Source organism: Nicotiana tabacum, chromosome 10, assembly GCF_000715075.1.
Source record: "Nicotiana tabacum cultivar K326 chromosome 10, ASM71507v2, whole genome shotgun sequence".
Taxonomy (NCBI): Eukaryota; Viridiplantae; Streptophyta; class Magnoliopsida; order Solanales; family Solanaceae; genus Nicotiana; species Nicotiana tabacum.
Genome location: NC_134089.1, coordinates 30,947,505 through 30,972,751, shown reverse-complemented (window position 1 = coordinate 30,972,751; position 25,247 = coordinate 30,947,505). Strand labels below are relative to the sequence as shown.

At 34.3% G+C, this 25,247-nt stretch overlaps 1 protein-coding gene, 1 long non-coding RNA gene and 1 pseudogene across 2 annotated transcripts; 2 read left to right on the top strand and 1 right to left on the bottom strand.

The window, feature by feature from the left end:
* Positions 1 to 6,687: 6,687 nt before the first annotated feature.
* On the top strand, positions 6,688 to 13,149 carry LOC142164624 (uncharacterized). The gene is made up of 3 exons (XR_012695436.1): positions 6,688 to 6,753; positions 6,868 to 8,777; positions 11,613 to 13,149. It is a non-coding gene; the product is annotated as an uncharacterized LOC142164624 (long non-coding RNA).
* Positions 13,150 to 17,672: 4,523 nt separating this feature from the next.
* LOC107780222 (uncharacterized) lies at positions 17,673 to 19,247 on the top strand (annotated as a pseudogene).
* A 268-nt stretch (positions 19,248 to 19,515) lies between these two features.
* On the bottom strand, positions 19,516 to 24,498 carry LOC107780221 (uncharacterized). Its single transcript, XM_016600756.2, has 3 exons — positions 24,244 to 24,498; positions 20,236 to 22,605; positions 19,516 to 20,140 (listed from the first exon to the last, which is right to left on the bottom strand). The coding sequence occupies exons 2-3, from the start codon at positions 22,564 to 22,566 to the stop codon at positions 19,880 to 19,882; spliced, it is 2,592 nt and encodes an 863-aa protein (XP_016456242.1). The 5' UTR covers positions 22,567 to 22,605; positions 24,244 to 24,498; the 3' UTR covers positions 19,516 to 19,879.
* Positions 24,499 to 25,247: the final 749 nt, after the last annotated feature.

Here is a 25,247-nt window from a genome sequence, read left to right as displayed (position 1 = left end):
AAAAGTAAAAAAATAACAAGAAGACAGAAGTTGATATTTTAGAGGGTAAATAAGTATTTAACAATCAAAAGTTTGAAAAATCTAGTCGAGTGACCTTCTGAGTGTTATAGGCATAAGTGACTTTGTTGTTACAAAAAAAAAGATGAGTTTAGTATGTAATTTTGGATAGTTGAGTGACCATATGAGTAATGAATTCAACTATTTGGTTAAACTATGGGTCGTGAAATTGTGAGAAAATAGCACAGGCTAGCCAGTTTTCGGACTGGTCATTCAAAAATTACCAGCGTTTGCCAAGTCATTGAAAAATAGTCACTATTTTGCTGCCACAAAGACCGGTCCAACATAATATATTGGAGTTTGGTGCACCTATTTATGAACTTCCAACATATTATGATGGACCGATATACTTTGCTAGCTCCAGTATAATATACTAGAGTTCCAGTATACTTTGTTGGCTCCATATAATATACTGGAGTTCTAGTATACTTTGCTGAAGTATTTTCCGGATTTTAAACAGTGTTTTCGTTCAGATTTATCTTTACATGAAAAGTGGCTAAATTTCGATAAATTTTGAAACTGTGGCTATTTTGAATGACCACTTGTAAATCTAGTTATTTTTGAATTTCTCCCGTTATTTTCTGTAGTTTCAACTTTCAAACTCAATCCAGAATTTCAAATCTTTTATATTCTCGTCGGGTGCTTTAATAAAGTTCTTTCGTGGGGATTATTAGAATAAAAAATTAAATTATCAACATATTATTAGAGAGGACCAATGAGAAAATGGTAGCAAGTTTAAAAGTAGGCCATGCCTATATGATCAATTATCATGGAAAATCACTTTATTTTGACTAGCTAACTTTATCCATTTTAATGAAAATTAGTATATACTTTATATACACAAGAAAGCCTTAACTTCATTTGTAGTTTTTCATGAAAAGCAAATATGAGATAAGAAATTTAGTGTTTCACTAAAAATTGAAATAACAGTCCCGAATTACGTTGATTCTATTTGGACCATTTCCCCGAGAATGACAATCGAACAATTCCAAATCATGGTCCTTGCGGACCGGATCATCTATATCATATACAAAAAGAAACTCTAGATGTTTGAATCCTTTCTAGATAAAAGCTCAATTCCAACGACGGTTTCTTAAATATCTTACAACTAGAATCTTTTTTTATCCAATCTAGTTCCTCCACCAATGTGAATCCCATGTAAATTCAAGTATGCTATACTTTTTAGTTATTGGGAGAACCCAAGTATTCTCTTTCTAAGTCCGGAAATATTCTCTTAGAGATTTTTTTTCCTTTGGGAAGAAACAAAAGCGAAAAAATCAACTTAATGATATTGGAAGACCTAAAGGATTTTTTCAACGTATCATTTTTAGGTCCAATGTATATACATATACGTACAAAAGTACATATAAATAAAAGTATAATCAAAGAAAAAGAAGACGTTGAAGTTAAGCTCGGAATGAGTGGCCACTTTTCAACCGAGAAGAAGAATCAATCTTTTCATTTCATTAAATTCCTACTCCATTGAAAATGTCTTATGGCATGTTAGTTATATTTATTAGATATAAAGGTAATATGCATCTTCCACTTGCTCAACATATCCCAGTAAATCAAAGAAGAAAAGGAAATAGCAAAACACATTGACACACTTCAACCTAGTTGGCTTTTTTGGGGCCAACAAACACTTAGGTGAATGGCAAACACATAAGACCGATGTGTGGTTCTTGTTGAGGATCTCTTTTTACAAACATGTAAATATTGCTACACTCAATGTTCTTGAAACTTCTAATTGTGGTTTTGATGTTAATGAATGTGCATCATTGTGCGAGTTTAATCATAATATTTGCAAATATATTGATTCAGCATTTGAACATGGGTGAAATATGAAAATACTCGTTTAAAGATATTTGAAATATGATTTTCACTCACAAATCTTTATTTTTTAAAGTGAACATTTTTAATATTCAAATGCTACATTGCAACTTCAACTCTCTCTCTCTATATATATATATATTAAATTGAGGTTTTGATGTTAATGACCGTGCATCGTTTTGCTAGTTTTGGCCATTAATATTCACAAATAATAAAATTTTATATTTGAAATACTAATAAAATATTGGAAACTCCAATTACCTCCTAAAATAAAGCATTTCTTATCACAATCGATTACCTACTGCAGCTCATTATTATCACATAGGCCTTGTTACCACTGACATTGTGCCTACTGTCAGACTGGTCCGGAAACTATCCCGCACCTCCTCCTTGAATGCCCAGTAACTTTACAACTTTGGTCCGACCTTCACATGACTCAGGAACTCATGACACTAAATAAAGCGGATCCCCCTATCCAATGGTTAAACAATTTATCTTGCATAACGATATTCCCACCCCTTTTCATATCCCCAATCCCATCCTGATACCTTTCTGCTTATGGCATATTTGGTTATCTCGAAATGAAAAAGTATCCCGCACCCACACTACACCCCCCTCCTCATCACATATTTTAAAAAGGGCTACAGAATACTATTTTATTTCTGCTCCACCACCATCCCCTCACGGTCATATCCCTCTTTACATCAAATGACATCCCCCTAGCTCCACCCTTTTTAAATTAAACACTGATGGTTCCGCTCAATTACCAACAGGACGAGGCGAAATTAGCAGTGTAATTCGTGACTCCTCGGGTTCGTGGGTTGTGGGATTTGCTGGTTACCATATCTCTCATGGGAGTGTGGAATCAGAATTCGCACTTTATTATGGCTTGCAATTAGCTTTTACACATGGTTATAAGCCATTAGAAGTGAACTTAGATGCCCAAGCAATCATTAATATTCTACAAATTTCACATCCGCCAATACTAACATTATCAATGATTGTAGGTTCCTACTCACACACTTGGATGATCCAGCTCTACTTCACACCTACAGGGAACAAAACAAAGTCGCTGACTTACTTGCAAAGTCTGGTAGCCAAATGGAGAGTACCGCAGGAGTCACTGTATATATATATAACCACCATCTTTTGTTCGAGCAGCACTGGAGAACGATCGCACGGGAAAGCTTTTTGTTAGAAGACTGGCTCTACCATCTCTTCCACCTTCAAACCGTTTGCAACCACCGCTTGAACATCCTTTATGTACTACTCATAATATAGGCCCTAGTAGTAGTAATAGTAGTAGCAGAAGTAGTAATTTCTCCCTGCACACCCCTTTTTGTTACGACCCATCAAGAGGTCTCTCGCTAGGACGTTGTCATATGCCCCCTCAAACTGCTTGTACTATTATGCTTTAATAATAAATCTAGTTCTCCTTTGCACCAAAAAAAATCAATTATTTATTCAAATAATATGTCTTAACTTCAATCGGATATATACCTTTCTTTTCAACTAAAAGTATTGTTCAAATGCAGTGGTAGAGAAATAAAATAGGTATGCAAGGTAAAATAAATATTATAAATGTATATAAAGTTAACTAGTGTTTCCAATGGGCATACTGCTTGGTCAAAGGTTAACACCTTATTTATTTTAAATAAATACCATTTTAAAATATTATATTCTATAGATACCTTTTAATGTTTATAGCAAAATATCTATTTTTGGTTACTTCCTCCCCTTAAGCCACTATATATGCTATTTTTTTATTTTTTTTATTTTTTTCTCTCCTTTTTCAGATTTTTCTTTCACATAATTACCGTATTTGATGTAAACTTCTCACTCCACGTTCTCTCTCTCTAATTTTAATATACTCCATCCTCTTCCCCCATTCCAGAAAATACGAAAAAAAAAAGGGTAAAATTCTTCTGTTAGCATTTGAGAAAATAATTGCTACTGCATTTGATTGATTTACTCAACTTTGGGCTTCTGATTCTGTAAGCTGTGATTTCTAGAAAATAAACTGCTATTGGAGTTTCAAACGGAAGAGAAACGTCGCCTGCGACAGCAACACCAATTGAATCCTTGGTACGATTTCCGGAGGTGATTACTTCAGCAGCGCTTCATCTTTTCCGACGAAGACTTTTGGGTTGCCGAGCAATCATCCGATATAGAAATTTTCTCCGGCGTAACAATGGCAACCGGAGGCAACGGTGACAGCGAGACGACATTAGGGTTATTTTTGAACAAAGACGACGGAACTTGGGGCTGAGCAACTTGAATTTTCTGTTAATATATTTCATTGTATTTTAATTTGTCTCGCTGTATTCTATGTATTTCATTGTATTCATTGTCTTTTTATTCATTGTATTTTAATGTATCACGCTGTATTCTATGTATTTCATTGTATTCACTGTCTCGCTATATTCCATTAATGTGTTCATATATTTTTTTTAATTAATATAATTTATGTATTCAGATGTATTATATAATTTCTTTGAAGATTGCTATGTTTTTGGGAAATTTTTCGGTTGAGAATCTTTTTTATAACTGGAAATACAAAATTTGTGTGTTATAATTGAGTTTGTTGAGTTATATTAGGAGTCTATTATGTTAATTGATTCACTTTTCGTTTAAAAATAGTGTAATCCCCTGTTTCACGCGTCTGTCTAGCTGTAATCTCATGTTTCACGCCATGAATACAGTCGAATACAAAAATTTGTCTAGTTGTAATCCCCTGATTCACGCCTACTAATGCTATTGTATTCATGAATACAATAGCTTAAATACATCGAATACAATCTAAAAAATCTGAAAACATAGCTATAGAAAATAATATAGTAAATGGTAGCTACAACTAGCTAATAACCACTCAAATATATTGATTTCCGAAAGTTTCTCAAGTTCAAAAGCAAAATCTTGGGGTTTTGACACAGTTACCCACAAAAATAAAACTATTTACCCTTGTTTACCCATTTGTTTTCCTACCCATAAACTAATTATATTTCCTACCCATAGTAGGTTTTGTGGGGAGTTTTTTCTTTATTCTCCAACTCTTTTTTATTTTTATGCTTCTTTTTTTTCTATTTTCTTTTTTTTTTCTTTTCTCCTTTTCCTTTTTCTCGTTTTCTTCTTATCTTTTTCTTTTTTTCCTTTTTTTCCTTTTCTAATTTCATTTAATTTCTTTTTTTATATTCTTTTTCTCTTCATAATCTAATTTCATTTACTGTTTTCACTATTTATTTATATATTATTACTAAAGAAAAATCAAATTGTGTACCAATTAAATGTAGTTAATACAATCAAAAAAATATTAACTAACATATGATACCAGTATAGTATATATGTATACCAACAGAGCATATGATTGCTCTAGAATATTGCTACAACTACCTGCAACTATACTACTGTACCAAAGCATTAAAGGACGCAATAAAAGTATGAGAAAATTACATACTCATGTTGCAAGCTAAATATTCGCAAAACAACTTGCTCACTCCATATACTAACATGGTATATAGTTGTATGAGGTCGTTCCAACAATTGCCTATAATTATAAAACTATTACATAATACACATAATTTATGTCCATCGTCATACAAAAATTCCAGCACTGCAAATCATGTTCATATAAATAATTTCATAATAGAATTCACTTAAAATGCAGCTAAAACAATCAAAACAAACTACCATATGATACCAATATGACATATAACTATACCAACATGGTATACATCTTTACTGGTTAATTTCCGGCAACTATATGACTATACTACTATTACATAACACACATGCATAAAGAGAAAAATAAAAAAATAGTGTACCACATATTAATATAATAAAGTATTTCAAGAAATTATACTATATTACTATTATTAAAAAAATCAAATATTGTATCAATTAAATGCAGCCAATACAACCAAAAAATGATTCAACTAGCATATGATACCAATATAGTATATAACTATACTAATAGGGTATATAGTTGGAATGAATTGTATACCAAAATGGTATATTTGTATACTATTTGGGTATACAATACAAATTCGTCATCTTCTCTAGTTCAACTATATTTCAACCCAAATTTGTAAAATCTAGTAGAAAATCTCCATTAAATTTACTAAAACTTTAGCTACAACCTTCAATCAACTTTCCAAACAAACTCATCCAGGATCGGATCAAAACAATTAAAAACTCAAACAAACCAAGTTATGAGTTTCAAGTTTCAAGATCTTTCAATGATGGATTTAATTTTCTCACAATAAAATCTTTGAAAATTAGCATTAACATCATAATCAAAGAACAATACCCAATAAATTCCAACACCAAATACTTCAACACACATGAAAATTCAAATTTTAGTTAGATAGTACCTTTTTTAAAAAAACTTTTAAAAGATAAAATAAACTATGGAGCACAAAAAAAGGGTGATGATAGCAGAAAAAAGTAAAATACTAACAACACTGCCCACTTGAGAAAAGCTAAATATTCTTTGGCTTCTTTTTTGGATTCACACTTTTGCTGCTTAAATTAGATATGTTAATCGCACGCGAGAATTAGGTTGGTCGGGTAATTAGTTGTAATAGAATAGGTATTGATGTAATTACTTTTAAAATGGGTAATTACGGGTAATTATTTTTGATTAGGTAGGTATATAGGGTAGTTTTCCCCAAAATCTTTCGCCCAAATATGACGAAAACCCAATAACTGGGAGCCCATTACTATTTGTAGCCCACCCACCAAACCCTCGAGTTTCGTGTCTATGCCTTCTTATATTTCCATTGACCCCTCAAGTCAAAAATCACTTCAGAATAACAGAAAGACAAACTGAGGCCTCTTCTCTTCACTCTTCGCTTCGACATTGCATAGGTAAAGTTCAAAAGTTAAAAAAGAACAAAGTTAAAGCCGATGTTCTTTTTCACTTCTATTTCTCTGGGATTTGACTTTCTTTTTTAATCTTGATGAATTCTTGGCTTTTGTTAGTTGTTACAGGTACTGAAGCAGTTGATGACTTGAAACTGTAATTACAATGTGGTTAGCGTCGAATTTGCAGGCAATGTCCTTGACACCTCGAATCATTCAACCCCAATTCTTCAATGACGTGAGTTTTTAGTCTTTCAAATTTCCCCCCCTTTTTATAGTCCATTGAATGTGAACTTCGGGAAGTATGGTCAGTCACAAAAAGCAGTTACAGTCGGTGACAACAAAAATACAACAATTATCTTCACTTCAATCCTAGTATCGACTACTGTTTCATTATTAGACAATAATGTGCGTAACTAGAAAAAAAATTACTAAACAGATTAAAATGTTTTCTAGAAAATAGTGTACATAATTTAAACATACCAACATGTCTAAACCTTAATTTCTACTAGTTGGTATCGTCCATATGGATGTTAGGTCATTCTACTAGAGGATTCAATATTTAAACCTTATGGTTCGGGATTGTAGGATAACTGACCTTAAGTTAATATATAATAATAAGCAAACTATGGAACGAGTATCGGTATTCAATATATATTTAAAAAGTAATGAACCACTTAAATAGAACATATGAATATAAGCATTATCATTATAATTGTACTTGGCGAGTTGTTATGTTTTGAAAACGATCAATGGTCGTATTATTATGTGCACTTTCAAATACTTCATCTTCTGTTTAACAAATTGAACAATCATTAAAAAGTTCATTACCAATTCTGCTTTGCAAGTCATTTTTTATGAATTTCATCAAAGAAAATGATTTTTCTACCCTTGTTGTACCGATTTGTAAAATTAAACTTAACAATTCATATTTTTATGGTTAGAATATAGTATTAAAGAATATATAACATTTTGCTTATGTTGTTACTTGTTTAAAAATGAGCTAGGAGGATATGGGAAAAAGTAATTGATTCTTTCACAAAAATAGCTTTAGAGGTTGGCATAACGATATAAAAGAGCTTAAAGCACATGTGGGTGAAGTGAAAGTGTTCATAGTCGGTGTTTCTAGATGATGTTAGATTTAGTGAGTCAAGCACAATCTATCCGAACTTCTTTTGACAAACAATGTGAGAAAATTAAAATTGGATATCGAGGTTTGAATGCTTCAATTAATGTAGCAAGGTTTCTTTTAAAATAGGAATACCTTTTTGAGGCACGATGAGAATGAACTTCTACAAGAAGAAGCAATCTTTTTAGATCTCTTGAAGTGAGATGCAGATAGGAAGGAAGGCGTGAAAAAACGCTATGTTAGAAAATGCTCCAAAATATAATATCATGATTTCTAAGTTTCCAAGCATGGAAGTCACAATAGTTCCAGCAGAGTGAGCTAGAAGATGACCAATCCTACCGAATTGGTGTTGATTTCAGTTGTGAGAGGCGCTTAAAGGCCTTAAGGCATTAGACTCAAGGGTGATCCCACAGGGGAGGGGAGAGGTTGCTTACTATAAAGAACTGGGGTTGGCTCCTTGCCTTTGTTTCTTTACCCATAACATAAGATTAAGAAGGGTGCGTGCTTCAACATCTAAGTTTTACACAAGGAACCTCCTGCTCTTAGGGATATACTATGATATTTCATGGACTGGCAAGTCAGCCACATAAGTTGTCCCTCTGGCTGAACGAACTTGATCTGCTCCTTTAGTTTAGGGCTATAGAGCTTATTTGCTTCTCACTAACGGCATAATCATAAGCCTTATCACTTAACTCTAAACCAAATTAAAAACACTAGGCTATATAATGACAATCCTTCACTCCAAAAGGGTAAGTTCCACATCGACAAGACCTCCTTTCTCAGAATCCTCTCATTTCACACCAACTAACGTGGAATTTAATCACCAAGGTAGAGTTTTATAAAGACATTATAAGTTCTTGTGCAAAAGAAACAACAAAAACAATTATTAAGGACTTAGATGGTAATTGATTTTGGATTGGTTGATGAGTCTAAGGATATTTCTTATAAGGATAAAAAATTACCCTTGTTCTGCGGTATGCTTATAAAGAGGGTGAACTTATTGAGAGATTCCTTTGTATTAATTTTAAAGATATATCTGCATGAGCACGGAAAAAAGCAATTTATTCTTTGCTTCTAGATCATTCATTGAATCCATCTTAAATACGGGGATACGTATAATGGAGCTAGTAACATGCAAAGAGAAATCAATGGTTTTAAAACTTTGATTCTGAAAGATAATCCTTCAACATATTGAATACGTTGCTTTGCTCATTCATTGCAATTGATTCTTGTAGTTGTTGCAAAGAAACATTATGAGGTGGATTATTTTTAATAATAACAACAACAACATACCCAGTATAATCCCACATAGTGGGGTCTGAGGAGGGGTAGTGTGTATGCAGACCTTACCCCTACCTTTGTGGAGGTAGAGAGGTTGTTTCCAATAGACCCTCGGATCAAGCAAGCATGAATTATTTTTTAATATTCTTGCTAATGTCTTGGATATTGTTAGAGGTTCTTTTAATCATAGGAAAATGTTTTGTGGGGATCAAACATAAATTTAGAGGAGTACTAGTGCTTGGTAAAGTTTATAGGTAAAGTAGATTAAATTAAGAACTTAAACTTCAATTGGAAGGTGATACCCATTGGGGATCTCATTTTATGACAGTAATTCTTCATGTATTTTGAGTTTCAAATAATCACAGGAGATTAACGACAAATATTTAGTGGATGAGACAGGATCATATGAGTTTGTGTATATATTGCATTTGATGTTAAAATTATTGTCAATTACAAATAATTTGAATATGGTTTTGTAAAGAAAATATCAAGATGTTGCAAGTGTTATGAAGCTTGTTGGGTTCCCGAAGAGACAGTTGCAGCGAGGGATTCTAAATGAGATTCTTTGGTAGAAGACGTCATTTCATTTTGTCAAGCGTGATATTGTGATATCCGAAATGGATAATAATGACGTTCTTGGAAGTCGAAGCATAAGAACTCAAGTGTTAAATGTTTGCATCATTTGCGTGGAAAAGTTTTTAATGTTGCTGATTTGCAACTTTAAGAGCTTAACAATTGTTTTGATGAAGTGAATACTAATTTACTTCTTGGTATGACTAGTTTGAATTTAGATTTACTTCTTGGTATAGCTAGTTTGAGTCTAATTCTTTTGCAAATTATGATAAAGACATGATTAATGAGTTTAATGTTTACGAATTTGAGGATCTTGGTTTTGAGTTTGTTAATTATATTGACGATGTGCTAGTTGTTAATATAGAGAAATCATTGTCCACTTTTCGCACATAGAATTAGGGTTAGGTATGGGTAAGAGGAGGGGGGAGGGGCTTAGAAAAAGTGGAGCAAGTTATCCCTTTTTCTAGGATCATGCATTCTAAGGGATATGGGCCAAGGAAATAGCCTCATCTAGTGAAGTGGCATCATGGATCAAATTTGAGGTTTCAATATCTGGTTTAAGGCCGTAAGTAAAACAGTATAAGAGAAATTGGTCTCGAAGAGACAGTCTCATTACTGATGACCTTAAATTGGTCCTGATAGTCAGCAATTGAGGAAATTTGGCGAAGCGTAGCCAAACGGATTCTTGGACATTGTTTCTTTCTGGCACATAGTTATTGTTAACTTCTAGCACATAGTCAATATAGTTGTCAAGGTCAAAACTAAGATCCTCGAGCTTGGAAACACTATACTTATTCAGATAACACTTAGCAAATTTCATAATGAAGTTTTATCATAATTTGTAAAAGAATTATCTAGAATCAAACTAGCCATACCACGAAGCAGAGTAGTATTTACTTCATCAAAGTGATTGTTAAGCTCTGAAAGTTGCAAATTAATAGCAATACTGAAAATTTCTACATGCAAATGATGGGAATATGTACCACTTAAGTTCTCATACTTCGACTTTCCAAGAGCATAAATTTTATCTGTTTCAGGGATCACAATATCGTGATTGACACAAAATGAAAACAATGTTTTTCTACCAAAGAATCTCATTTAGAATCTCTCATAAATTGCAATTTTCTCTTTGAGAAACCAATAAGCTTCATAACACATACAATATCTTGATATTTCTTTGCAAAGACATATTCAAATCTATGTAATTGCCAACATTTTCAAAATCAAATGCAACATATATACAAACTCATAAGATCTTATTTCATCTGCTTAACTTTTTGCCATTGATGTCTCGTGATAATTTGAACCCTCATTTATACGTTCTTAACAAGTACATGAACAATTGATAAGAACAAATTATGCACTATCTTAAAATGAGATTCCCAATGGGTATCACCAGTCATTTGAAGTCCATGTTCTTGGTTTAATCCATTTCCCTTGTGAACTTCACGAGCACTAGTAATTCCTTTAATTCTTCTGCTCGACAATCTTAAAGCAATCTACTTGTGCTTAAACGAAACTCCAACAATCTTAAGAATATAAAAAGTTGATCCACCTCATAATATTTCTTTGCAACAACTATAAGAGTCAGTTGTAATTGATGACCAAAACAATATACGTAATACCTAAAAAAGTATATTAAGAATTAAAGATTTAAGACCATTGATTTCTCTCCTTATGTTACTAGCTCAATCATACTTGTCCCCGTATTTTAAATGAGTTCAATGAATGGTCTAAAATCAAAGAATACTTCACTTCTTTCAGTGTTCGTACTGATATATCTTTAAAATGAACAATACTAAAAAATTGCTCAGTAAGTTTTTCCTCTTTATTGGAATACCGCCGACCAAGGACCAATTGTCCTTATAAAAGACATCCTTAGACTCATCAACTGATCTCAAAGCAATCCTAATTCAAGTCTTTAATAATTGCTTTTATTGTTTCTTTTTCACAATAACTCACAATGCCTTTTTGAATACTTGGAAAAACAATGATATCATTTTTGGAGCATTTTCTAACACAACATTTTTTTACACCTTCCTTACTATCAACATACCACTTTAAGAGATCTAAAAAGTTACTTCTTCCTGTAAAAGTTTCACTCTCATTGTGGACTCAGAAAGGCATTCTATTTATAAAAAAAAACTAGCTATATCAACCGAAGCATTCAAGCAAACCTTGATTGTCGATACTCACTTTTAATTTTTTTTAGGTTGCTTGTCAAAGAAGTTAGAATAGATTGTGCTTGATTCATTTAAGCTAGAAACACTAACTCTGAACACTATTTGCTCCACCCTCATGTTCTTTAAGCTTTTTTGTACCTTTATTCCAACCTCAAACTATTTTTTGTGGAAGAATCACCTATTTAATCCATATCCTCTTAAGTATTTTCAAACAAGTAACAACATAAGCAAAATGCTGCATATTCTTTATTACCTTATTATAACCAACCATAAAATGAACTGTTAACCATTTAGCATTAACATGACGCATTATTCAACCAAGATCTCTTTTTGAAAAATAAAATAACGAGGTTGACAAGTTTTTTTTTTAATGTAATATCTCATCGCTTCATCACGTAGATTCAGAGGATATTTTGGAATTTGTTTTCTTTCAGCAAGATCAGATTTAAATCCACATGCAACACTTTATCTTTGTCTGATGATTTGCAAGGATTGACATTGTCATGAATAATTGGATGTGGAGTGGAACTTAGCGAAGGATAGCTAGAATTAAAACCTGAAGGGGTGGGTTTGAACCTTGAAAAATCTCTTGATCATATCAATTCACTATAAGACCCTAAAAATTACAAATTACATTTGCTTTGCATAGATTAAATTCGATCCAATTAGATTGACTATTCAGCAATTTAGAAATTCACAATTTCAACCTATAGTAGAAAAATATTTGAGTTAATTGTACTATTTGTATATATTTAATTGATTTTTTAATACAAATACGGAATTTGGGTTAAACTACTGGATTCAGATGAACTCATAGCTAATAATGTACATCCGACCTGATTGAGTTAATTATACTATTTGTATATCTTGTCTCCCTTTTAATATCTTAAAAGTCATGGTTTTATGCCTATGCACTGGTGCTTGGAAATCTATGCAGAACACGGCCAAATCATTTCAAGCAACCTTCTCTTATTTTATCCTCTGCTTGTGCTACTTGCACATCAGATGTGACATTAAAATAGTTTAACTATGATAAATCCTTGAATACTGACACACAAGATTCATATAACCGACCTCTGCTAATTTTGAGATTAAAGCTTCGGTGATTGATTAAGGTCCATGATTTGTCCTACAACCTTTAGTTTCTAAAGGTAATGCTTAAGCTTTAAGAATTTCTATGACCAAGAGCTGGTTGTTGACTAATTTTTTTTTTTTAAAAGAAATTATTCTGCTAAATTCTATGACCAAGAGCTGGTTGTTGGCTCAATTTTTTAATTCTTCTGCATGGGTAATAGCTAAATTTGGCAGTGCTAAAAGAAAAGGTTGGTATCTCATTTTCATAAGCTTATCATGGTTTGTGAAACATGTTTTTTGATTTGTTCTTATGAGGATTTCTCAATTGTAGTGCTGACACTTGGCAATTTTATTTTTATGGTTTAAGGTTCTTTTTCCTCTATATTTAGTGATAGGATCAAATTTCGCCAATGTTATGTTGGAAGGAATAGGTTTTAGGCAAGTACTTAGTTTTCCTTTTAAAATATAAATTAGGAGGTCTGATTCCGTAAAGTTGCTTTGTTTAACAGTTAATGATATGCATGTTATGCATTTTCCTTTTCCCATACCCATCCATTGACTAAAGCCATTTTGAATTTTGAGGGGAACCTTCTATTGAAGGTATCATATTTTTCCTGTGATGGTTAGAGATTCTTAGGATTGCCTCTGAAGAACTAAGTGCTTTACAGAAAAAGAGGAGATGCATGGCCGAGTTGTATTTTAAAGTAGAGGAATATATACAAACCTAAGGAAACCAATCAATCATCTGTCGGATGTATTTAGCGATATAATACTTCAGTAGATGTAGATCTCAGCTGCACTCACCCTCTTTTTGTGATAATTAGGTGCAGATTTAAAATAAATTTATATTTGAAACTTTTAGCTATAATATGCATAGCTCGAGCTGAAGACATACATAGCTTTAAATTTAACATCTGTATTCCTTGTAGTAATAAGTTTTCCCAGACATCAATACTTTTTGAGCTTCTGGTGTTTCCGACATCCCATTTGTCTTGAGCTCTCAGTTCAAATTCTCTATATATCTGAGACAGTTCATTGTGTGAATGTATGTTAACTGGGAAGGTTGAATATTACCCACTGCGGTTTGGAAAAGTGTAAGTAAGTTCGTTTTCAGAAACTGCAAAAGCTTCTGTAAACTTTTTCATTTATTTTAGTTAGTCAAACAGTTCTCTCTCCCAAATAATAATAAAGTCCCTATCTACTTGTAGTTTCATTCCACCCTTTCGCTATATTTTTGGCTAGTATGCATCCCCTTGCACTTTTCTCTTCTTCTAGGGCTCTTTGTTTTTCCATTTCCTTCAAACTATTGCTTCTGTTCATTTTGTTAGACAAGTATATGGTTTGAATTAGGTAATTTTACCTTGAAAATCTTACTACTTTCTTTTAGTCAATAATAATTTTAATTATTATTTGTTTTAACAGGTTGTTTCTATGGAGTATTCTAGTGCTATTGATAAGAGCAATATTTTTTAAGGCGATGTACTTGATCATGGCAAATCGGAGGATATTATATCAAAAGCAGGTATACCTCCTTGACCACCTTAAAAATTAAAAAAAAAAACTAACTAAAAATTTCATCAAAAAAATAATAATGATCAAAGGTTAGAAGTTTGGTTTCATTTTACTAAAATTGAAGTAAGTAAATCAATTAAAGCTACATGTAATTATTGTAAAAAAGATTGCCGCTTCACGGCAAAATGACACTTCAGGCATGTAAGCCATATGAATTGACGTAAGTTGCATCCTTACAAAAGAGAAAAGAATTGAAAACCCATAATTGATTTTACCATCTAAGGCCACTGAATGTTGAAGTTAGAAACTCATTGGCCTCCATAATTATTATTGATGAATTTTCCTTTAAGATTGTAGAAGGGAAGGGTTTTAGAGATATAGTAGAGCACTTGAATATAGGTTCATAATCTCTTTGAAAAATACTTGTAAGAGATTGTTACAGCTTTATGTGAAAGAGAAATTCAAATTGAAAAGAATAATTTAAAATCATCGTTTATGTTTTACCACGAACACACGGACTTCAATTCAAATCTTATTTATATGTGTCTCACAACACACTAAATTAATGATGACCGATTATACTAAAAGAGAATTTTAAACTTTCAGTTCATTGACAACCATGCATGAAGGGTTATTGCCACTACTGTGTCATTCCTGCTTGATTAATTGAGGAATTGAGTGTTTTATTGTGAAATTAGATAATGCAAGTTTAAATAATGTTTGTTGTGCGTAAGTGGAAGGATTCAATTTTAAACAATAAAAATATTCATATTATTGGCAAGTTTGAATATAAAGTTTAAAAAGCGAGTTTTAAACTTTTAGTTCATTGACAACCATGCAGGAAGGGTTATTGACTAGGCTTAGCAGAGAAAGATAAGGCCATAATTAGAACTCGAAATGCAGTTTATGTGTTTAAGATAATATCTCTTGTAACCGTCTTATTTATCTTGATATTGATATTAGATGGAATTCCGCATATAAAATATTGGAACATGTTGAGAAATTTTTAAAAGCTTTTTTAAAGATGGAATTAGATATCCAAATTATATTTGGATCATCTAATTCCATCACAAAAGCTTTTTCAAATTTCTCAATATATTTCAACATTATATGTGGAAATCCATCTAGTATCAATATCAAGACAAATAAGATGGTTTTACATTTCTTGAACAGACTATACTTGGCGGGAGAAGATCGGACATAACTAATTGCATTTCAAATTCCAATTATGGCCTTACTTTGCTCTATAATCATTCTTTTACAATTTAATTATCAATATGAACAACACATCAAACATGCATGTTTTTATTGTATAAAAAAATCACTTTACGCACTTATCAAGTATCATTTAAACTTGCATTGTCTATTGAAACTGTAAAAACACTTTCAATTCCTTGATTAGTCAAACATTTCTCAATGGAACTACCAATAATTCTTCCAGCATTGTTGTTAATAAGCTGAAAGTTTAAAATCCTCTTTTGATATAATCAATCATCGTCAATCAGTGTGATGCAGAACAAATATAATTAAATTTTGAATTGACGTCCAAGTGATCGTGGTAAGGTACAAACTATCCTTTTTAATTATTTTCTTAATTTAGATTTTCACATAAATATGTAAACAATCTCTAACAACCGTACTTCTCGAAGGGATTATGAATCTAGGTTCAAGTGCTCGACTATATATCTGAAACCTTCTCCTTCTACAATCTTAAAGGGCAATTCATCAATAATAATCATGGCAGTCAATGCATTTCTAACTTCTATATTTAGTGGACTTAGTTTGCCAGTTTCCTTTTATCACCTTTGATGGTAAGAATGAATTAGAGGTTTTTTATTTTTCTCTCTTTCGTAAGGATATAACTTACAACGATCCATATGGGGCTCCACATGCATGTAGTGTCATTCCCCAGAAATGCAAGCTCTTTTTTTAGACTAGTTACATGTAGCTTTAAGTGGTTCACTTCCTTTAATTTTAGTAAAATGAAACCGAACTTATGACCCTTGATCACTATTTTCTTTTGAGGGACATTTTGGTTGGTTTTCGTTTTTGAGGTGGTCGAAGAGGCATACTATCCTTTATTTTGCCATGATCAGGTACATTATCTTTGAAACTCTGACTCTTATCTGTAGCATTAGAATGCTCCATAGAAACGACATGTTAAAACAGATGAAGACTCAAATTATTATTAACTAAAGAAAAAAAGAAGGTTTTCAAAGTAAATTACCTAATTCAAAACATATTTTTTTTATGATAAGTAAAATGTAATTACTAATAAACTCAGTACAACAAAGCTAGATAAGAATCCTCTAAAGCTGTAAGGATTCCATAAAACCCAGCATAAGCATTGCATCAAGATCATTCGAATATTCAGCATTACACCAACTTTTAAGCTATGAATGCATCTATATCGCAGAAGCAAAAAGTTCTCTTCCTTCCCTTCGAAACATCTTCCGTTCCCCTCGAGCCAAACATTCCAAAATATGCATAAAGAAATTATCCTCCAAATCATCATCATCTTCTTCTTCTTTTTCTTCTTCTTCTTCTTCTTCTTCTTCTTCTTCTTCTTCTTCTTCTTCTTCTTCTTCTTCTTCTTCTTCTTCTTCCTCTGACTTTGTCAACTGCTTACCACTTGTTTCATATGTGCTGGAATGACCCATTGAATCCCGTACAGGTTAAGAAACATACACCAAACCTGACATACAAATTTTTCAGTGTAATGGAAAAAAATTGTCTCGTCATTTTCTAAACTAAGTTGTTACTCTCAACAGAGAGGCACCTAATAAAGACTAATTAAACTAACAGGTTTCGTAGAGGTTTCCACAATTACTTTACAAACCAAAGTACAAATCGACTTATGGTGTTTTAAATTATAAGAATTCTAACCAGTGCTTGTGTAGTTTGAAGATTAAGTTACAATTTTCATGAGTCACAATGCTAATTTGCTAGTTGCTACCACCAACGTGTCCTTTTATAGGTTTCATGTGTCCTAGTTGGCTTGTCGTACCATTTTTTGTGTTCAAGCAGAGACCCCAAAGTTGTATTCTCATGAAATATCAATAAAATTAAATACACAAAATATCGTGATGCCTGTGGTTATGATCCCGGTACTCCCGGAGGAGACGATGATGAAGACGCCTTAGATAAGCTTGCCTCCGACCCTTGGTACGATGATGAGTATGTCAGTGATGTTGGTGATGGGAGGGATGATGCAGTGTGAAGTCTTTGTACTTGGTTTTTGCTTTTTTTGTGTTTTGCTGTTTTTGTGGGGGCATCTTTCCAGCCCTTTGTAGAAAATGTATTGGAATGGAATGATTGAAATGAAACAGCTATCTTTTGTTGTGTATTTCTAGCTCTTCTTTCTCTGGGATGCTCTGAGTTCAGACAGCACATTATTTTAGGTTGGTCCAGCACCAACCGAGTCGAGATGAACCATTGCCTTGCTTCACCTCTCCAGATGCAGTGTTGTGCAATTTAACTGGCAGATCTAAAATAGGGTCTGATAATTTTCCTGGAGACAGTGCTTTTGATTCAAAAACTAGAACTTTCAGTAAGTTCTCTTTGATTGGTTTGAAGATATCTGTATGATTTGCCTCTTATAGGATGAAAAAAGTAGTTAAATTAACGTGCTGTTTAAGGAAGAAAAAAAATTATGTAGGATAGACACAGGAAGAAAAAAAAAAGGGGCGGGGGGGGGGGGGGGGGTCGTCTCTGAAGGGTCTGAGAGATAAAGTCTTCCTCATGTAAGTAACCTATGCTTTTCTATATTGACTCCTCCTACTGACAGATTGTAGTTCTATCTCTTAATTCTTGTCATTTCCAAATGCAAGCTTTTGTCCACCATTTTTACCGATCAGTGTTATGGATAAGTCTTGAAATAGGTCCTGCATGTAGCATGTCAGATTACATCCATTTCTCTCTTTCTTCTTTAGCCTTCTGTTTGAATTACATTAGATTTCTCCTCTCTTAAGCTATAAAGTGGTCTAATTGTGTATTCATCCAGAGCAGCACCTTTAAGACAAGCATCACGTTCACGTTCAAAATGTACAAACCTTGTTTCGAGATTTAAAAACTACAATTAATGAGGAGAACTACACCCAAGCAGCAAAACTCAGGGATAGCCTCCGGCTTCTCCAGGAGAACAGTAAGGCAGCTTTACTAGCAACAAATGCTCGATTTTACAGTGCTTTCAGGACTGGGGAATGGATTTAGCTTCTATGCAAGGCCGTGGTCGAGAGGTGAGAACACATGCATCGTGCACCCAGGCGTGAGTGGCATATCTGGTTATGATCTTGTAATGGGAAGCTGGGAGTTTGTGTGGGAAGAATATGAGTTCCCACTTGACAAAGAGTACGGGATGTCCAAGTTCATGTTAGAAGTGATATTGGGTATGTTACATGCATTGAAATGGTCAAGACAAAGGGCAGCAGCTGGGGAAAACAGTTCGCGGCTAATGTGTTTGAGAAGGTTGATGGACAATGGTTCGTCTGTATTCACCATGCCTCGTATATTGACCTGTAAATTGTGAACGAGAAAGCTATTTTAGAGGGAGTTAGAATCGTATATTGTCATAAGTTTTGTAACCTATTATTAGCGAGAGATACTCCTAGCATAATCAGGTTAAAGAGGAATGTTTGAAAGCTTTTACCATGACTTGGCTGATTCAAGCAACGAGATAGATCTTTTTGCCTTCTGAATTTAGAATAAACATCTAATTTCATTCTGTATAAAGTTTCCATCTTTTATTCTGTTCAGGTGTACATTTCTCTTTTGCATTTTTTAGTAACTCTCCCACTTTGGATTTTGTGTCTGCTGACGGCTGGTATTTGAATCCCAGTCTTCTATAATTTCCATCAATATCAGCATAAAAAAATTAAGTTTTCGAGTTTATAAGATTTTGATACAGAACCAACAAAGCTTGAGATCCTGGGAGAAGAACATCAAGATAAATCTTTAATATGTCTCTGGAGTTGCAATATGTGTTGGAATGATGCACAGCAACATCAACATAATATATAGGCATAAGTCTCTAGTTTAACGAATTTCAGAAACCTCAATAACAGTACGAACGTCAACATTGCCTTTGATAAAAACAAAGGAAACGGAATCCAGACACTGTATATTTAAAGAGTTCTTACTTGCTCTATAGCCTTTTCCACTGAGTTCATTCTACTATACCTTGCGGCATTGACATTATTTTCTAAATATAAGAGAGAATTTACAGCTGATCAAAGACGTACAAAATGAGAGGTGGAAGATACTTATTTGAACCACAGATTCTCAGTTCGCGAGTTGCAGTTGAGAACATGCAATGATCAAGTAGCTAAAATAATCTGGTTAAAGTGATTCTTGCTTCATCAGTTTCCTTTTCATCATATACCTAGATCCTTCCAACAGGTGACGGAGGTGGAGATGACACATATCTTTGAGGGACTTGTGCTTGGACAGTGGTTGAAGTCTTCATCGGCTTCTGTCCTAGAGATCCAATTTCGAAGATGTCAGCTAGTTTGTGACTAGTCAGGGCCGAGACACAGATGGAGAATGCCTCTAACAAAGGAACCGATGAATCAAATTCAACAGAGTAAAGTCTATTCTTGAGTGGTGCCATGCTGAAGATAGGCTTGCTCCTCGGATCTCCTCCCTGTGAAGAAGAGCATTGAAGACCAAATATAATTGAGGACTCATCAAGAGAAGCATTAAATGAAGTGATAGTTAATGAATGACACAAACAAGTACCTGAATGAAAAGGTTTAGAAAATCTTGGTTCCTGCAGTTCTTGTCCTGTTCAAGTACTTTTAGCTTGCAACCGACATCCCACCCTCCGCAATCACATACTCCACCAGATTTCCATCGTTCAAGCAATGAGGAAGGAGCTCCATCATTTGGCAAGCTATGTGTACCACCAGGAAGAATGACTACAACATCACCACATGTCTTGCTTTCTCCCGTTTCACATGTCTCTCCAGGTAAATGCTGCATAGCTTCTTGTTTGTATTGATCAAGCATTGTATCTGTACCAATTTGGTTTTGACTTGAGTTCATAATGACAATGGAGGCCAGGTCTCTTTTTTGAGAAGAATCGGGCACTTGCTTATCCACCTGTCCAGAATCAATGCTATACAAGACAGATTCCCTTCGCACGGATATGTTTTTGTGGTCATTTATACTTGAGTTCAGAACTTTGGAACTAGAAATCTCCATCTGACCGATCACTTTATAACCAAAACCAGCACTTTTCTCTTTTGTTCCCTGGCTCATCCAACCCCCACTCTTCCTTTTAATTTCATGGACTGCATAGAAAGCATAAACCAAGCTACTTCCACCCTTCCCATACGTTGGTAACTTCTTCACAGCTGCAGCAAGAATGCCACCATCATCGTCAACCACAAGTTTAAAAAATGGAACTCCATCCTTAAGTGTAAGCTGCAGAAGAGCCTGAAGAGTTGAGGACTGATGCTTTTTCATACGAACGTGCTTACTGTGGTTAGTCGGTAAAGTATTGCCGTTTGAGTTTCCATTAGGAGGCGGACAAGTCTCAGCTGAATGCAACCCCTTAGGCCTCAGCAGTGGGTCTAGGAGTCTTCTCAAAGGGCTAGATCTCCCTCTGACACCAGCATTTGGCTTCTCTAGATTACTGATATCCATACTGGAAGAAGCTCCTACAGGGCCAGACCTTGGGATGCTATTTGTACTATTCAACGGTGAAACAGCCGAAGTCTCCTTAAAACTGAAACTTCTGCTCATTCGACTAAGACTGAAGCTAAATCTCTTATTAGGGGACGGATGTCTTCCCTTTGCAACTGGCTGCTCTGCAGTGTCCAAATCCTTTCTCTGTGAAGTCTCAGCTGGGACTCCCAATTCTGCATCACATTTATGGTGATTCAGATATTTGGCATCAAATGAAGAGCGTGTAGTTATCCTCTCATTTTGACATGGGGATGAGCGTAAATCTGACTTTATGCCTCGAGCATTAGGCAATTGGTGTTGCTTCACATGAGACTCTGTATTCGTTGCAGAGCTAGCAGGCAGAGGACACGAACGCGGAACAGCATGCAATTCACTAGAGTAGGACTCCAGAGAAGAACAATCAGAAAATCTGGTCCTCATCGCCTCAGCTGATTGCTCATCAAAAGATGTTCGGGATTCTGAGAATTGAGAGTCCTCCATACTTGTCTCTGAACGATGTTTCGGAACCAATAGAACGATATTCTTGGGTTCAGTAGCACAATTTTGGGTAGTAGGATTGACTTCATTGCCGAATTTGATCTCACTTTTACAATCCTGAACACTGTTTGTATGACCAGAAGGAATGTTGACATTCTTAATATGTACCGAGGACAAATCTTCACTGCCCATGTATTTACCAATATTTAGCTCGGAATTGCGCCTTTGAGATGGTATCTCCTTCCTAACACGTTGTTTCTGCTTCGCATGCTTTGTGGGGCACCGAGTAGTTTGCAAATCCTGGGTCTGCATGAACTCTGACTGGGATCGCTGGACAGGTTCTGCAAGCTTTTGTTCAGAAGCCGAACCACCCAGTAATGGCATTTGCTTTCTCTGAAAAGACATGCCATAAGCAGTGGGAGGCCTTCTAGCAACAAATGGAGAACTAACTGATAACGTTTTACGATGACACTTTGCAGGCATACGTTCATTATACTTCCATTTCTCCAGACGCTCCCAATCAAGGACTCCAAAATTCAAAGCCTTCCCCTGAATATTCTTTCCCTTTTCCGCATGCTGCAGATAACCTGGCAAATTGGACATGTATTTGACAAGCTCATCATCTTTGTTTTCCTTACTCCCAAACGAATTGTCAGAAGAGCTTAACTGTATAACATTTTGATTCTTGCTTGGGTCATGATGCCTGTTAATGTATGGTTTATTGACTGTGTTTTCGACTTTATACTTGTCTCTGGACTTTGAACTTCGATTTGCTTGGGATGATTTGATCTCTTCTGCAGCTCCAGCACTGGAGCTTTCATGATGACGTGTAGTTTCTAGTCTGTGCCCCATTCTCAAAATAGGCTTCACCGGCTCATTATTTGATTTCACTTCAAATGGCATAAGGTCTCATAATCCTGACTTGTTATCTAAGTAATATTCCTGAAAACATGTACAATAAAAATCATAACAGAGAAATGTTACAGAATCCACTACTCATGTATTGCCCAACAAGAAGGACTTCTATAGAAAACAATTGCACGAAATATCTATCAACACAAAGAGCTCCTAAACTAAATATTTATCCTACTCTTGAACTAGTATGTATTCAGGCCCAACAGAGCAACACTCCTAGTGGAGTTGGGTGTTTGACAGAAAAAAGCAGCTTTGTAAAGAGCAAATGCAATGTGCCCAGTGTGCTGAGTTATGACCTAAGCTGAATATAGAAATAAAATTTTAGCAGACCAATATACTAAATGCTTTAAATCAGTGGTCAATATCTTTTTATAGTAGTAAGCAATCAACGCTTTTGCTTAATTAGAATAGGTAATTAGCCAATTGTGTGAGCTATGCCAGCAAGTCATAGTAAGCAGATTGGCAAAGAGTACAGGGGGCAGTAATATGATTAAACCAGTCCATATTCAAAAAGTGTGAAATTGAACTTAAAGCAAACTGGACAAGTAATGGATCGGCAGACGAGAGAGATTTCAGCAAGTGCAAAGTTCATATTCATTCATTTAGAGAAAATGTTATCATCAGCCTTCTGAGAAGAAAAAAAAAGGGACAGTCCGGTGCACGAAACATCCTGCATTTACGCAAGGTCCAGGGAAGGGCCGCAACCCAATGGGGTGTAATGTAGGCACCCTACCCTAATGCAAGCCACAATGGCTGATTCCACGGCTCGAACCCGTGACATATGGGACAACTTTACCGTTCTTCTAAGAAGACGACACAAAAGATTCGTAACAAAAGCAGTTACACAGCTGTAGTTTCCAGGACAGATCACTGTATATAATTTAGTGAGAAGAATCAGAATTGAAAACCAGAAATATGGGCTTCAATTAAGCTAAAACCAGCAAAAAACATTTGATTGGAAACCCAATAAGACATATTTTCTTCACATGAAAAGGCATGCCTGTAGATAACCTGACAAAAGTGAAAATCAAATCCTAATTGGACAAAAAGCATCAAAATATCATCTTTTTCTGACTCTTCAATCACAAGATTCTATACACAAAGCCACATATTACAAACACCTTAATGATGAACAGATTGAACATCTCTTACCCTAGCCAATAATCAGATATTAATAGAGTTGAATGAAATTAAAACCAGACTCACAGATCCAGCTAAATGGAGCTCATTCCAAGAATTAAACATTAGTCAAAATAGCTAAAAAGAACACCTAAGACCTTCACTCACATTACTCATAACATTACTGTGCAAAGATTTATTACAAAAAAGGGCTATTCTATCTCATTCCATAGAAAAAATATGAAGAAAATGCAGACCCATAAAACAATTAATAAAATCTCCTTTCAAGATTTAGAGTGGTAAAATAGAAAGAAAAAAATAATTTCCAGATAAATGCAGACCCATAACACTATACTCATTGAAACCCCATTTCAAGATTTTTAGGGGTAAAACAAGAAAAATCAGATTTAGATTGGTAAAAGAGAGAAAGAAAATAAATTTCAAGAAAAATGCAGACCCAGAACACAATAATCATTGAAACCCCATTTCAAGATTTAGAGTAAAAGAAAGAAAATAAAAGGAACTTGAAGAAATGAATGTACTTACATTAAACGCAAAGAAAGGTATAGCTGAGAGTTCCAAAAGCCAAAAGAAAATCTTCTTGGAATAGAGCATGAAACGTTTTCTTGAAAACCGGAGGAGTAAAAAAGAGAACTAAGAGTATTACTCCAAAAGCTGATAAGTATACGTATAGAGAGAGAGAGAAAATCCCCGCGAAAATCTGCACTACATTACTGATAATAATGATATAGAGAGAGAGAGAGGAGAGGAGAGAGAGGGGGGCGTTTCGTTTTCAATCGGACGGTGAAAAGAGAAAGTAGGCCAAGAGCTAAATGGTCGCGTCAAGTAGGAGTGGCCGTGTGGGTCCTATAGTTGTTGGGGCCCATTTATTTGACATGATTTCAATGTATCGAATCCCAAGGCCCAGAGATTCCTGATATCAGTGGGCCTTCTTCTCATCGTTGGATTGGATTTTTTTATTTTTTATTTTTATTTTGAAATTTTACATTCCTATGTCATATAGTAAATTATATTATCCTTCATGATTAACTTTTAATTTAATATAATTACCTTCTATATACCTAATTACCATTTATGTCCCATTTTAAGATTTTAATGGTATTAATTAGACTCCTAATTTTACTCAACGGTATATTCTCACTCCCCCAAGTTTCTCTCTCCAAATCCCCACAATTTCTTCTTCAATCACCCATGATTTCCTCTTCTAAAACTAGCGTAAATTTATAACCCCTCCATCATTGACAACCATTAAAAAACTTAGAAATTTTGAATTCGAATCTGGGTTTTCAAAAGACATTGTTTGTTTGGATTGGATGTTGTTGCAAAGAATTGAGAATTCTCTCTACGTCTCTCTCTATCTCTCGATCCTAAATTTCAGTAATATAAGAGGAAAGGAAAAAAGAGCAGCAATTCCACCATTGACAGCCATTAAAAAGCTTTGAAGCTTTGAATTCGAATTTGGGTTTTCAAAAATCATTATTTGTTTGCATTGGGTGTTGTTGCAAATAATTTGGAATATGGTTTGGAGT